Genomic DNA, 14,633 nt, shown 5'->3' on the forward strand with positions numbered 1-14,633 from the left:
TTATTAGCTTGGGAACTAACAGCATACAGTATATCGCCCTACGCTATACAGTATTATTGATATACTGTATATGTGGTGTTAGCTTCTAAGCTATTATTATTATTAATCCTGCGACAATATTTTTTTCACATTTATAAAAACYAAACAACCTCCAGTACTTATACGGTCTCGTTTTTATATTTCAAGTACATGTTTATCAGATAATATCTAATATTACAAMTAGTCGGAGTTCCCTTTAAGATGAACAGAATCTCTCCAAAGAGAAACTCTGAAGTCCAACAGCTGAGAACAGCTGAGACGCAGCACAGCTGTTATGAGGTATTTTCAGGGAAAAGAAGGCAACAAATTTACTGTAAATTAAAAGAAAAAAAGAGTTATGCATGGCCGCCTCTGCACAGTTCTGTTTGTTTTTCTGCTCCAACTCTCACCAAATGGTTCCAGATGATGGTTTCAGATTATCTCTGTTGCAGAAAAAAAAAATTTAACGGAACTGAACATATTATGATGAGGAAGGACAAAATTAAAGCCATTTTGGTCACCGAATTTTAGCTAAATACCTGAAAAACTTACTGAGTTACAGCCATTTTTGTTTTGGCTAAAATCACTTAGCAGTGGCAGCCATCTTGGGTCGACTCCAGCAAATAATCAGCTGTGAAYGCACGTCCAGAGATTACTTGCTGAGTTTCAGCAGACAGACAGAGTCGACTCGGCTCTAATCCAAAGCGGCAGGTTGACGATGAATTGTTCTGATGAGGGGTGAGCATGTGTCAGCGACCAGAGTCTTCTCTGCCGCTGCTGATTGGAGGGTCACCACGTCCTCGTTAATTACTCAATCAGCCGAAGGAATGTGATCTGTGTTAATTAGACGGCTCTGCTTCTGTCGTGGGGCTGACGCTGTAATTAAATCAGTCTGAACCGACGCTCCGAGCAGAGCCTGGCTTCGTCCTGAGGGGGAGGGGGGTTTGCTCTCTGCAGGTTATCATTATCTCCCGCCGATAAAGGAGATCATCATCACACTGGTGATCCTAGATTCGACCATAGTTGCTTGTCTCTTTGTGAATGAACTGGTGACCTTTGACCTCGTTGACTGCTGGAGAAACGCCCCAGCTTGCTGAGATTTGGCTCGGATTAACCGGATACAGAAAGTGTAGGAACGTCGGATTAATATGCCTGTTTATTTTGGATTTAATTAACGTAAGTGCACATTTTAATCTGAGTGTTTTTATTTGATGAAAYCCATGAAAAGGGGGCGATCATGTAAATGCGCATACTTTCTTTTTATTTTACTTTTGTCAAAACTTTTATGTTCCATGACTCGTGCTTTAAAACCGAGGCTGATGCACGCTAAAATGGATTCTGTGTGGTGTTCTCCTGAGAGCGGCGGTGGGTGAGGTGAAGTGGCAGGCGGGACATCAGATGGCTCCGTCCTCCATGTTTTTACTCTGAACCGCCGCCGTCCCTCTGCTGCAGCTGCTCCTCAGTTTCCCGCCTGTTCCCAGGTGGACGTCTGCACACAAATTAATCCCGTGCTGTTGGAAGAAATACTCATCGTTGGACTAAAAAAAGACTCAAAGCATTCCTGTGGACCTAAATCCAGACAAACATCTTAAAGTGCCTGTGATATCAAATTTTTGTAACAAATTTGAGATGACGTGAAAAAATAATAATAAAACGCCGCTGAGATAACGGTTGTTGAGATATTTGCATGTGAAGGAACAGGAAGTGACATCAAAGGGGAATGTCTGAATGTAAACAGAGCATTTCTACAAGAGYAAAAACAGGCTGTAGAGAATAATCTGATGTTTCTTCAAGTTTTTAGGTCACTAAGAAGAGTCAGAGTTCAAATAAAATCGTTTCAATAACCAATGAACAGAAAGAACCAGAAAGTTCTCTTTCTTAAAGAATTCCCCTTTGATGTCACTTCCTGTTTCACTGTAATTGAAATATAAATGTTTCAAATACAAAAGGTCATAGAAAACATCTTTAAATTTAGGAAACCTGACAAAATACATGATTTTACCATATTTTCACATTACTGGCATGCTTTCTTTTGAACTTGACTCAGCCAACGTGAAACAGGAAGTGACATCAAAAGGGAACTCTTAAGGAAAATGAACTCCCTGGATTTTGTTTGTTGACTCTTCTTCATCTGTCTGATAGTGACTCAAAACAATTGAAAGAAACAACAGATTCTTCTCTACAGTCTGTTGTTATCTATTTTAGCAATGCTCTGTTCACATGCAGATATTCCCCTTTGACATCACTTCCTGTTACTTGACATGTGAATATCTCAGCAACTGTTCATCTCAGTGGTATGAATTTAGTATTTTTTATTTTTTTACAGCATGTTATTTTATCTTTCCAAAAATGTATTCATATTCGTTTCAAAAATTCGATGTCACCGGTACTTTAAATCTTCTGTTACCCTGAAGATAATGCCTGGTCCTCTAATCTTGTTCTTTGGTCTCAAACGTTCCAGGTTTCCAAAGCGGCCGCAGACCTGATGGCGTACTGCGACGCCCACATACGAGAGGACCCCCTCATCGTGCCCGTCCCCGCCTCCGAGAACCCCTTCCGGGAGAAGAAGTTCTTCTGCACCATCCTCTGATGACCCTGCCGGTTCGAGCGGTCCGGGTCCGGGCATGGCGTTGCCTGGCTTCTCTTGTCTTCACCACACCTGAAGCTACTGGCCAATAGGCATTGAGTTGAGGTTTGCCTGGCGGACACTCTGTTGTTGGTCAGCTCGGTCCTGGTGGCTGAAGTTTTTGGGGGAGTCGGCCACCAAGGCGGCCACCCAGTGAGCGTATCATGTCTTGTTTAAATAGGTTTGTTATTGCTTTGTTATTAGAGAACAGCCTTGCTCAATGCTTCATGAGATGAAAGATTACTTTCCCTTTTTATTCCCTTTTTGTTGTGCTAGATCCCAATTTGCCTCAGGAAACAGAAATTTTCTCCAACTTTTTAAACAACTTTACTAATTTCTCCACCTTATAATTTTGCCTCGTGTTTATTTTTAATTATTTTGACTGCTAATGCGTCACTGTTTGTAGCAACGCCTCCGTCAGTCGTGGTTCTCCTGCTCGTTTGGTCCAATTAAAGCTGAGAGACAGAACCTTTATCTCACAAGATGAGTAATTTCAGCTTCGCTCAGATTAAGAAGGATGAGGCTTCACATCCGCTTCCACCAGTAATGAAACCAAGCGGGTGGGGGACGCCTTCAAGGACAAAACAACGATCGAGACGAGAATTATTTATCAATCTGTCACTTCCAATGCCACCTTTAAAGGTACTCATTGCAAAATATGAAAACAGACTTTCAAGTGTACATCAAATGGCGCAGTTTGTAAGAGTCGAGCATAGAGTCCGCTGAAAACCACGAGGAAGCTYGAGTTGACCTGCATAAGACAAAAATGTTTCAAAAGATGCAAGACATCTGTTCTTACTTTGGTAATTTCTTTTGAGAACTTGCAGCAGCAACTCCTGGTAARCCCCTCCCACTACAGAACATGGCAACAACACAGCGAGAGCACGGCTGGCAAGGTGGATGTTTATTTTGTGAAGAAGATTTGGTATTTYTGCAAGCAGTAATTTGCAAATTTCTAAAAAGACAGGTGCGGGAAAGTGTCCCTACGCTGTCCGGCTAAGCCACCGGTGTCTCCACGCTGTYTCYTCYATGCGCAATAACTGCGATATCTTCTTCCACGAGTTCTTTGCCATTTGACAACCTTTAGAAATTGTTGCCGGAATAGTTGTAAAGATGAGGCAAAAATAGAGTGACATACTTCGGCGTAAATCACGCCCACAAAGTTTTGACCAATCGCACAACACTTGGAACGTATCACCCCAAGAAGTAAGTTCTGCCAGGAGTTTGTTCCCAGAATGGGTTCTGAGAGATCACGCAAGAACATAAAGACGGAATGTTAGTCAAGCAGCTCTGTCAACAAATATAAATATTTACAAATATCGACATGAATATCAATATTTTCTGTTTTTTCAGCTTTTTTCGTACATAAACAAATGCAGGTTCACAAATTTTGCTAAAAAACTGTTAAAGCACATACAAGAAAACTATCATGCAGATTTTGTTTCTTACTTTACGATTTTTTAAAATCTTTTAGCTGTATACATATCTTGGTAATGAGTACCTTTAATATAATTTGCGACAACTAAAGTGGATTCATCGCAGCTCCCAGCTGGAGGCGTTTTCTGTTGTTCTTAAAAAGTTTTTGTTTCCTGAGCCCGATTCCTCTCTGCCTGTCCCAGACTGAATGAACGGCGAGCCCTTTTGACATTAAAGCCAAACCGGAGGGGCTGCATGTTTCTTCGCTCCTGTTTTTTAGACGGTTTCCTCTCTTTCTGAGGGCCTGTCGGTCTTTTAGAGTGTACAGTACGTTCCAGTGCCAACGTCTTATRACAACGGTGTGATCCTCACGCTGTTGGTCCCTGCAGCCTTTTACTGTTTCTCTTTGGTTTTTAGACTAAAAAAAAAGCACACTGTTGAAACCTTTCCTTTACATGGTAGTTGACTAGTTTTTTGCTAATTTTTACGATGACTTGTTATAATCGTTCTTAATATTGTTATTATCAGTAGTAATATTTAATATTTGTTGCATAGCACTGACAGCTACATGACGTGAAGTGCTAATGAGCTTGTATGATACTTAGACAAAGTCATTTATTTATAAGTCATGCAATTATTGATACCGTCTATGTATTTTATAAAAAAAAACAGCGATCGTTTACACAGTTATGATCTCTGGTGGTTTGGGCATTCTGAAATTTTCTTCCCTCCTGATACTTGAATCCAATCAGTAATCATTCTCTTGATACTGGACTTGAACAAACTATTGTTGTCAAATTACAACCACGGTTCTGAGAAAAGTTGTGTAAAATGTAAATGAAAACAGAATCACTTGCAAATTTGATAAACCCATATTTTATTCAGAGTAGACCTAATCCAATGTTGAAAATAAAGAGGTAAAAAAGGTAATTTTGAGTTTGTTGGCGGTAAAAAATGTAAAAACATTTTGTTCTAGGGGCAAAAAAAGTAAATGATACAAACGAGAAACATCTGGAGGAACAATTTACATTTTAACAGTGGTGGACATGATTCTGCTAATCAGCTAACAGTTAATAGCAGAACTAAGTGTTAGCAAACCAGTTAGCTTCTACTAAATTGTGCTTCGCCAATTTTTAGTCCGCTAACAGCTAACTAACAAGCTAACAACAGGTTTGTGTTAGTTCCACCAGTCTTCAGCTCAAAGGAGACTAAGATGTTGGACACAGACTGAGTGACAGTTGTATTAGCGGTTAGCTGTTATTGATAGCTTCTGCTAAATTAGGTTCTGCCAACTTTAGTTCGTTAACAGCGAACTACAAAGCTAACATCAGCAGGTTTGTGTCAGTTCCACCAGTCTTCAGCTCATAGAAGAGGAAGGACTGGGATGCAGACTGAGTGACAGTCATTTTAGTGGTTAGCTGTTACTGTTAGCCTCTCTGATGATATGGGGGTACATGAATGCCTCTGGCCTTCCCAGTTTACACATCTGGAAAGGCACCATCAATACAGAACAGGACAGGTTTCACAATGTCTGGTCCCAACAAGATAGTCTTTTTTTTTTTCAGGGAAGGCTTTGCATATTTCAGCAAAACACTAGCATTTCAAACATTAAAAATTACCTTATTTTTATAAAATAAATGTACAGAGTCAAGGTGGCAACAATTTGATACTTTGTTTCATTTTGAAGAAAATATGACTTGATCCTGGTTTTATTGACATGTTTACACTTCTTTTTTCTGAGCCGCGGTTGTATTTTCAGGATAACTCCAGGTCTCAGACCTCATCATAAAGATGGTGCCAAATCTGAAAGAAACACAACAGCTAGAGACAAATATTGCATGAATTTATTTACGGGAGAACTCTATTATGATGATATGAAGTATTGCCTCCTCATTTCTGGGTGCCACTCTGCACATAATAATCTCAGTAGAGTCTGGATGTGTCAGTAATGTGCAGCTGTATATTTGATGAGTATTTTGGTTTCTTTTTTTTTTCCACGGAGAAAAAAAAAGCATTTAAATAGCAGGCTTTGTAAACCCTTTGAAGGATGAAATGAATTAAAAAGAAAACAGTAACTCACGTGTGCCGTGTCTCCAGTCCTTCTGCCTCGGCGAGGTCTTACAGAAAGGCCTGGTTCGGCGCGGGCCCTGCAGGATGAGCTGGAGGTTCTGGTTTGTGGAGACCTCCTGTGGCCGAGCCGAGCCACAGACCATCTGGATGTTGTCCCTTTTAAAAAAATAAGATTAAAAGTCAGTTTGACCTCAGTTAGTTTTCACTGAACACAGATAAAATACCAACACATGCGCCTTTTATTAGCATGAAGAATGGCTCCATTAATAATTCAAGGTTTCAGATGCTGACTTCGGCATTCATGGAGTGTGTTGCTGTTTCGCGTGTCCGTTTACAGCCTCAAGCTGGGGAAACGAAAAAAAAAAACACCTTCTGCTGCACTTACAGCTGTCATTAATGACTGTAACTGAAAGATTAAAAAGTGGGTAATAAAGTTTTTTGAAAGTAATGATTGAAGCTAGTGCTGATTAACTTTAATTAATTTGGATTCACGGAACTCGAGACTTTTTTGTGACAAGCAATGCAAATGAAATGTTTACAAATATATTTGTGTCACGGAGAACCCAGCACTTCAGGAGAAACCTTAATGCTTTCAGAGTCAGGAGAAATCCTCTTCAAATGTTCATCTCTGAGCACACAAAAAAAAAAATCCCATTTAAGTGATTTATGGGAGACGCTGACAAACAGGTTTGATAAAGTTCTGCTTTAGTCTCGGGGCCGGAACGTGTCGCCGTGAGTTTCAAGGAGATAAAGTGATTTAAAGTGATTTAAACATTAATTTTCAATGTGCTGCAGAATGTTTTTCTGGTTTCTTCATTGGAAATTCACAATGTGCACAGAAGGAAATTAAGATAAAAAATAATCTTTTTAAAGTGATAAACAGCATGTCCCAAAGTATTTTATTGGGTTTTAGTCTTCAAGGACAAAGAACAATAACAGATAACAATATGTAACATAACAGGTAATACCAACAACAGGTAATAAGAACAGGTAGTAAAGGACAACTACAACAGGTAAAAGGTAACAGGTAATAACTACAACAGATCAAAGGTAATAACAGGTAATAACCACAACAGGTCAAAGGTAATAATAGGTAATAACTACAACAGGTAAAAGGTAATAATAGGTAATAACTACAACAGGTAAAAGGTAATAATAGGTAGTAACTACACCAGATCAAATGTAATAACAGGTAATAACTACAACAGGTAAAAGGTAATAACAGGTAGTAACTAAAACAGATAAGAGGTAATACCAAATTGCAAGGTAATAACATAAGAGGTAACATCAACAGGTAACAACAAAAGGTAATATTAAATAATAACCTAACAATAGATAACAGTAACAGGTGAAAACACCAACAGATATTAATAATTGGTAATAAGTATCAGACAAGAATAGTATTTGAAGTAGCACTTCTACAACAAAATAATAAAAATATTAGTAAAAGTAGAAATATAATTAGAAGTAAAAGTAGTAATATTAGACGTAATAGATGTAGAAGTAGACAGATAGTAGTAGAAATATTAGTAATTGTGGCAGTAGTACTAGAAGTAGTAGCAGTAGTAGTAGTAATAGTAGCAGGTATTTTTATGAGATAAACAGCAATGTCAACCATAAACCTTTAGTGTCTTTTAATGTTCACTAAGTACTACTACAATTACTACTACTACTAATAATAATATAATACAATAATAATAATATAATCAGCTGTTAATACCTGTTATTAAGTTTGTGCTTTGTTGTTTGTTGTACCTATTACAATAATAATTATAAATATATAAATTATAAATATATAATAATTATAAATGTAATTATTATTTATTCATGTTTATTTGTCACAAAATGATCACATTTCGATGAGCAGCCCACTGGCTGCACCCTGGAACTTCAATTCCCAGCATGCACCAGGGTAGATTTCCTCGCTTCCCATTGGTCCGGCTCTCCGAGCGGTGCAGGCAGACGCTAGGCAGCTAGAAATGAAGCGCACACTCGGAGCTGCACACACCGAGGCAGCGGCGCGCAGCTCCGGCTCTGGAACAGTCTCCGCTCCGCCCAAGCTGAAAGCCTGCTCCGGCTGAATGAAGGGCTCCGTCCATGCGGAGGCTAGCGCTCATTCTGCTGCCCTGTGCTGTCGCCGTCTTGGTGCACTTGTGGTTGGCGCGACGACCCTTCTTCTTCTTCTTCACCCCGCCGGACAACAACACTCACTCGGGTACTTTCTTTTAGCCACAAACCCCGACGTTACCTCCGGAAAAACAGCCCAACTTTTCCTCACCTGGTAGCGGCTGGCTAAGTTAGGCTTTTTACAGCCCCGTTGTGGTTGTTAGTTATTATTCGATTAAAATCTGTGTTTTAGATAAAAGAAAAATAATCTGAACATTACAGTTCTGTTGGGCGTTGCTGGGATAGACGAACAGCATCTCTCTTTCTTCTTCAGACTATTTATTTGAGTTAAAAAGAAATCAGACTGTAAAATGTGTCATCTTTAAACAGAATATCAACTGATTTAATGGTCGGTTTTATAAATGTGAATAGTCAAAACAAACGGAGAAAACTGTTAATAATCTGCCTGCTTTTTTCTTTAACCATCTTTATTGTWTTTGTGTAGTTTAACATTGCTTTTTAGAACAGATTTTAATTATATGCGGCTTATTTATATACAAAATCAATTTCTTGTATTTTAGCTGACATTTTATAATTTTCTTTCAACCGGTTAAAGGTTTAAATTAAAGGTTTAAAGTGCCTGTGACATCAAAGTTGTTGTAGTAATACAAATACATTTTTGGAAAGATAACACTGAGGACATACTACAAAATAATTTTCATGCTGCTGAGATGAACACTTGTTGAGATATTTGCATGTGAAGAAACAGGAAGTGATGTCAAAGGGGAATGTCTGAATRWAAACAGAGCTAAGCTAAAATGCTGAACAGCCGAAACTGTGGAGAGGAACCTGATGTTTTAGATTTTGAGCCGTTATCAGACAGAAACAAACAAAAGAATCAGAGTTCAAATAATAATATTTCAATAAACAAAGACCAGAGAGTTATTTTTCTTAAAGGAGTTCCCCTATGATGTCACTTCCTGTTTCCCCTTTGCCGAGCCAAGTTCAAAAGAAAATAGGTAATTTACATGTCCATATGGGTAAAATAACGTGTGGTATGCAAAGATTCTTAAATAGAACAAAGTTTTCTTTGACTTTTTGTATCTGAAGGATAAACATGTCACAGGAACTTTAATATTCCCTAAAGGAATGCATATCACCTGTAGTCTTTCATCAGTTTTAAACTAAAATTGAGAAATATAAGAAATGATGGAGTTGGATATGTTGAGGATGACTCTCGGGTACTACCATGTTAAATTTTTTAGCTCATTGTTTGTAAAATTGACTGAGTTGTAGCCATTTTAGTGTTTTTTTAATTAAGCGGCCTGTGGTGGCCATCTTCACCTAAATTGCCTCCAAAAGTTAATCAGTTGTAGACTCACGTTGGATGATTGTTCCCTGAACGTTTCGTTTAAATCCATCCATTGCTTCATGAGATATTTTGCTAACAGACAAACTCTTGATTTTGGACAATCTGTTGGTGCTTATAATACATGTTGGGGATGACTCGGCTACTACCATGTCAAATTTTAGCTCACATTTTCTCGTGATTTTATAGCAGTTTATTTGTAATTTTTAAAGTCTGGGGCGGACATCTTGAATTTAATTGTAGATTTACAGGTAAAGATTGTTTCCTGAAGGTTTCGTGAGATATTTTTGCTAACAGTGAATTTTATCTTCCGTCTCGTTTCATGCCAGATGAGTCGCCGCCCTTCTCTGAAGTTCTGGTGGGGGTGCTGTCGGCGAGGCACCATGGCGAGCTGCGGCAGGCGATAAGGGAGACCTGGCTGGGCTACATCAGAGACCACCCTCGCCTCCGGCGCAGGTTTGTGGGCCGGAGCGCCAAAACTCCGCCGCCTTGCCGAGAATAAAGCTGGCGGCCGTCTTCTCCGCCCTCCTCTTTTATCTTCACCTGACCGTTGGGTGATGTTGTTCCCGCTTTCCATTCTTCTTTTCTTCTTTCTGGTCCGTTTCCTCCCCGCTCAGCGATCTGAGCGCAGATRAGGTGTGGCGGCGGGCCTTTGAGCAACGCTCGGTAACCGTAGCAACGGGAAGAGAGGAAGCAAACAGACAGGCGTTAGATGTTCTGTAGCCAAGCGCCGGTTAAAAAATAAATGTTTTTTTTTTTTATTTTCAGAGTGACTGTGAAGTTCATCGTGGGTCAACGTGGATGTCCCGTTCCGGAGGAGGACCGGGAGGATCCTTACTCCTGCTCCCTCCTAAACTTCAGCAAGCCAGGTAAGAAAATTAAAAAATAAATTAAAGCTTTTATTAAACAAATGCATATTGAGATCATCTTATCAATAAACTGAGTTAAAGTCATTTTTACGGTGCAGGGTCATAATTAAGACTATTGTGCACCCAGCCGTGGTCACGTCTTTACAGCAGGATCTCTTCCAAAACCAGCTACTGATCTGCACCTGAGAGGCTGGCGTTAGCAAATGAGAAGGWGACTATTTGTATCCGTTAGCACTGAAGATGCTAGTGACTAGCATGCCTAAGCTGGTCACCCAATAGATTGGACACAAAAAAGAAACAAACCTTTTATCAAGGAAATACAATGAAGTATTAGTGTCAGAGTAGCAAGTCATATTATAATATTTTATTTTTTATTGTACATAGAATAACTTTTGTTTTCTTTTAAGAAATGAATAAAATTTGAAAATAAAAAATATAACAAAAATAATACTACCAGTAATGCTGCTACTAATATTAATTTGATGCTGCTGTGTTTTACACGTTATCCTCTTCAATGCTAATGCCAGGCTAAGCCTGCTAGATGTTAGCCTCTTCAATGTTAACACCACTCTGTGCATGCTAATCCCTAGCCTCTCCAAGGCTAATGTCAACCAAGGCATGCTAATCCCTAGCCTCTCCAATGCTAACACCAGACTAGGCATGCTAGTCACAAGCCCCTTCAATACTAATGCTAATGTGCTCAATAGTCTTAATTTTGGCCCCCGTACCACACCGTACATATGGTAGCTTAGTTTTGACAGCCATCTAAAATGATCCAAAAAGTTAATCCATTGTGTAGCTCCTATGTTTGTTGTGGACCATGCTCAGCTACTACCACCTCCAATTTTATCCTAATATTTGTTAAATTGTCTGAGTTTTAGCAATTTTGACAAACCGTGGTGGCCATCTTGAGTTGTGTTGACTCCAAAAGATAATGAGTTGCAGACTTCCTGGTTGTTTTACTCAAACTCTGTGGCGACCATCTTAAACAGGTTTGACTCTGAAATGTATTGTAGACGTACGTCCACTGATTATGTTAAGAGAGTTTCGCAACAATACCTTGGGTGGTTTATGAAATATTTTGCTAACAGACATATAACAGAGCACAGACATGCAGACAAATAAAAAAACATTAAGATGCTAATATGCTAATTTGTGTCCCCTGTAAGCCTACTGGTGTGTTCCTTGCGTTAGGAGCAAAGCGGAGGCAGAACGGCAGCAGAGGAGTAGAAAGAATGAAAAGAATAAGTATTCAGAATGAAAAAAAGTAAAACACCTTTATTCATGTTCACCCACAAGCTCAAGGACAACTTCTTTTTTTCCTTTTTGTATTCAAGGCTCGTGCAGAAATGACTGATACTCCAGCAGCAGCAGAAACAGTTTCCTAACAGGAAAAAGTCCAGCTATAGGAAACGCAGATAAACCGTTTATAAAATAATTGGACATAATCACTTGTGGGATTGAAAGTCGGCAGTAATTGTTGCGTCTCTTCACCTTCAGAGTCGGTCCGGCTCAGCTGTGTCATCGGCGCTGTCAGGAAAACATAATTACCGCTCATCAGGACAGACTTCTTCAGACGACGGCCTTTAAGGTCATTTTATCTTTTTAAAGGATTGCTTTATTTTCCTCCGCTCTCCGGCGCGTTAATGACGTGATTTGCCTCAGAATTGTGGGCAGCTTTCAGTGTGAGATGTTGAGTTTAATTGGAAGAGAAAAAAAAAATAAAACAAGAGTGGCTGCTTTTAAAGGAACTGGACTCAGGAGTCGAGTCGGAGCTCGTGTTACAATTAATTGTTGTTGAAACGTGTTTGTTTGGGCTGAATGTTAATTAGATCAGAAAAGTTGTCCTCGTTCACACCTGATGCTGAAACACATCGACTGGACGCCTGTTTTTGACTTCCTGGTTCCTGTCAGAGGTAAATACGGTTTTTGGTTTTCACTCCACTTCTGGACGTGTTTCTATGTTTTCAATGTTAAGTTAGCATCTATGCTAATTGTTAGTTAGTAGCCTGTGATTATTAGTGATTGAAAATTGGTTCCATCCCTCCATCCATCCGTCTGTACATCCATCCCTCCATCCATCCGTCTGTACATCCATCCATCTATCCATCCATCCGTCTGTACATCCATCTATCCATCCGTCCATCCATTCGTTTGTACAACCATCCATCCATCCATTCGTTTGTACAACCATCCATCCGTCTTTACATCCATCCATCCATCCATCCATCCGTCTGTACATCCATCCATCCGTCTGTACATCCATCCGTCCACCCGTCTGTCCATACATCCATCCATCTGTACATCCATCCATCTGTACATCCATCCATCTGTACATCCATCCATCCATCTGTACATCCATCCATCTCTACATCCTTCCACCCATCTGTACATCCATCCATCCGTCTGTACATCCATCCATCCATCCGTCTGTACATCCATCCATCCGTCTATCCATCCATCCGTCCACCCGTCTGTCCATACATACATCCATCCATCCATCTGTACATCCATCCATCCATCTGTACATCCATCCATCCATCTGTACATCCATCCATCATCCATCTATCCATCCATCCGTCCGTCTGTCCATCCATCCATCTCTCAGTCCATCCATCCATCCATCCTCCGTCCATCTATCCATCCATCCATCTGTTCATCAGTCCGTCTGTCCATCCATCCTGCGTCCGTCCATCCATCCTCAGTCTGTCCGTCCATCCATCCGTCCTTCTGTCCGTCCGTCCATCCATCCATCCATCCATCCATCCATCCATCCATCCATCCATTCCTCCATCCATGTCCCAAACACACATTATTTTGTCATTACTTGTTGGGTTCAACTCTTTGTTAGTAAAATATCTCATAAACCAGTGAACCAGTTTCTGTTTAAAAAATGTCCTAATCAGCTAAACTACGGACCACACGTTTAACAAGTGAGTGTTTGTATTTAATCATCGTAGGCATTTGTCCAAACACTCTTATCATCCATATGTTGGTGAAATCTTGCAGCCGGTGTGAAAAACAACATTTGGTTTGATGAGCCGCTCGTTCGTTTGTTGCGATTCTTCTCCCCTAATTGCCTTTATTTTGGAGGGAGCGGTTCAACTCGCGTGGATTGCATCTAAAGTGAAAAAGCCTGCTTCYCTTTAACAGCCTTGATCTTTTCATTGATCTCCTGAGTAATAAACTTCTTCTTTAGTAATTAAGAAGCCAGGCTCACGAGCCGAGCAGGAGCTCACTTTGAAGGCAGCAATCCTGAAAACCAGCTCCTCAAAGTGCTGATAGTGGAGCTTCAGCAGGGAGCCGTTTCTCCTCTTGAGGGTTTTTCCCCTCCTCGAGTCAGGAAAAGAAAAAAAAGAAGAAATCTGTTCTGCATGCTCGAGTGGGGATAAATTTTTAATGTGCCTCTTCTTGATCTGCGTCCCAGTGACAGGGCAGGATGCAGAGATACAGATCGTTAAAGTGTCTGACCCCGCGGTGCTCGTCCCTTCCGATGTGTCCGCCATCGCCCTGGACTTCAAGGTCCTCCACCCGGTGGTCGTGACCCGGCTCGGGGTGTTTCAGAGCGGGGCCCGGCCCGAGCTCCAGGGCAACGTGACGGTGAAGCTTCTGCAGCTGGACCAGGAGGTAACGAGGCCTCRAACCCTCTTCTCTGGGTGAAGCCTGGGGGGCAGCTGGAGGACGTTTCCCCGCTCCCACACCTGACTCAGTGGTTGGGTTTCAAACAGGTGTGTTGGAGCTGAGAAACCTSCAAAACCTGCAAGATGGCGTCCCTTCAGGACCAGGACTGGACTCCCCTGCAGCAGATTATTTAAAGTGGATCACTCTGATGCACATATTTAACTCTTTCCAAACTTCAAGGCATGGTTTTGTTTGCAGGAGGCTGTGGTCACGGCTCGCTTTAGTTCCGTCAGCACCGGGACCATGGTGAACTGGGTCTGGTACAAACCAGTGGAGCAGTTCATCCTGCCTAAGGTTAGGTTCCTAAGATGCTCAGGAGGGTCTACTTGGAGGACCACAGGGATCTTGAAGTTCCTCAGGCGTAAACATTGCTGAAAAAACAAATTTATTTATTAATGCTCAATCAGATTTTAATCTCAAATTCAATTTACTTAAAAAAAAGATGATTTTTTTTATTTTTAATTTATAGAAATAAGAG

General features: G+C 40.5%; 2 protein-coding genes across 2 annotated transcripts in view; both read left to right on the top strand.

Annotated features, from left to right (window-relative positions):
• gng4 (G protein subunit gamma 4) overlaps positions 1–6,139 on the top strand; it is a 12,002-nt gene extending 5,863 nt beyond the window's left edge. The window contains exon 3 of the mRNA XM_014005921.1: positions 2,480–6,139. Coding sequence (XP_013861375.1) covers positions 2,480–2,608 — 129 coding nt within the window. The 3' untranslated portion in view covers positions 2,609–6,139. The remainder of the gene's footprint in view (positions 1–2,479) is intronic.
• A 1,980-nt stretch (positions 6,140–8,119) lies between these two features.
• Positions 8,120–14,633, top strand: part of b3galnt2 (beta-1,3-N-acetylgalactosaminyltransferase 2) — a gene marked incomplete in the record, with an annotated part of 13,997 nt that continues 7,483 nt past the window's right edge. Inside the window, 5 exon segments of the mRNA XM_014005923.1 lie at positions 8,120–8,345; positions 9,935–10,061; positions 10,374–10,474; positions 13,902–14,101; positions 14,354–14,449. Of these exon segments, the coding sequence (XP_013861377.1) occupies positions 8,228–8,345; positions 9,935–10,061; positions 10,374–10,474; positions 13,902–14,101; positions 14,354–14,449 (642 nt within the window).

Source organism: Austrofundulus limnaeus, unplaced genomic scaffold (genome assembly GCF_001266775.1).
Source record: "Austrofundulus limnaeus strain Quisiro unplaced genomic scaffold, Austrofundulus_limnaeus-1.0 Scaffold33, whole genome shotgun sequence".
Taxonomy (NCBI): Eukaryota; Metazoa; Chordata; class Actinopteri; order Cyprinodontiformes; family Rivulidae; genus Austrofundulus; species Austrofundulus limnaeus.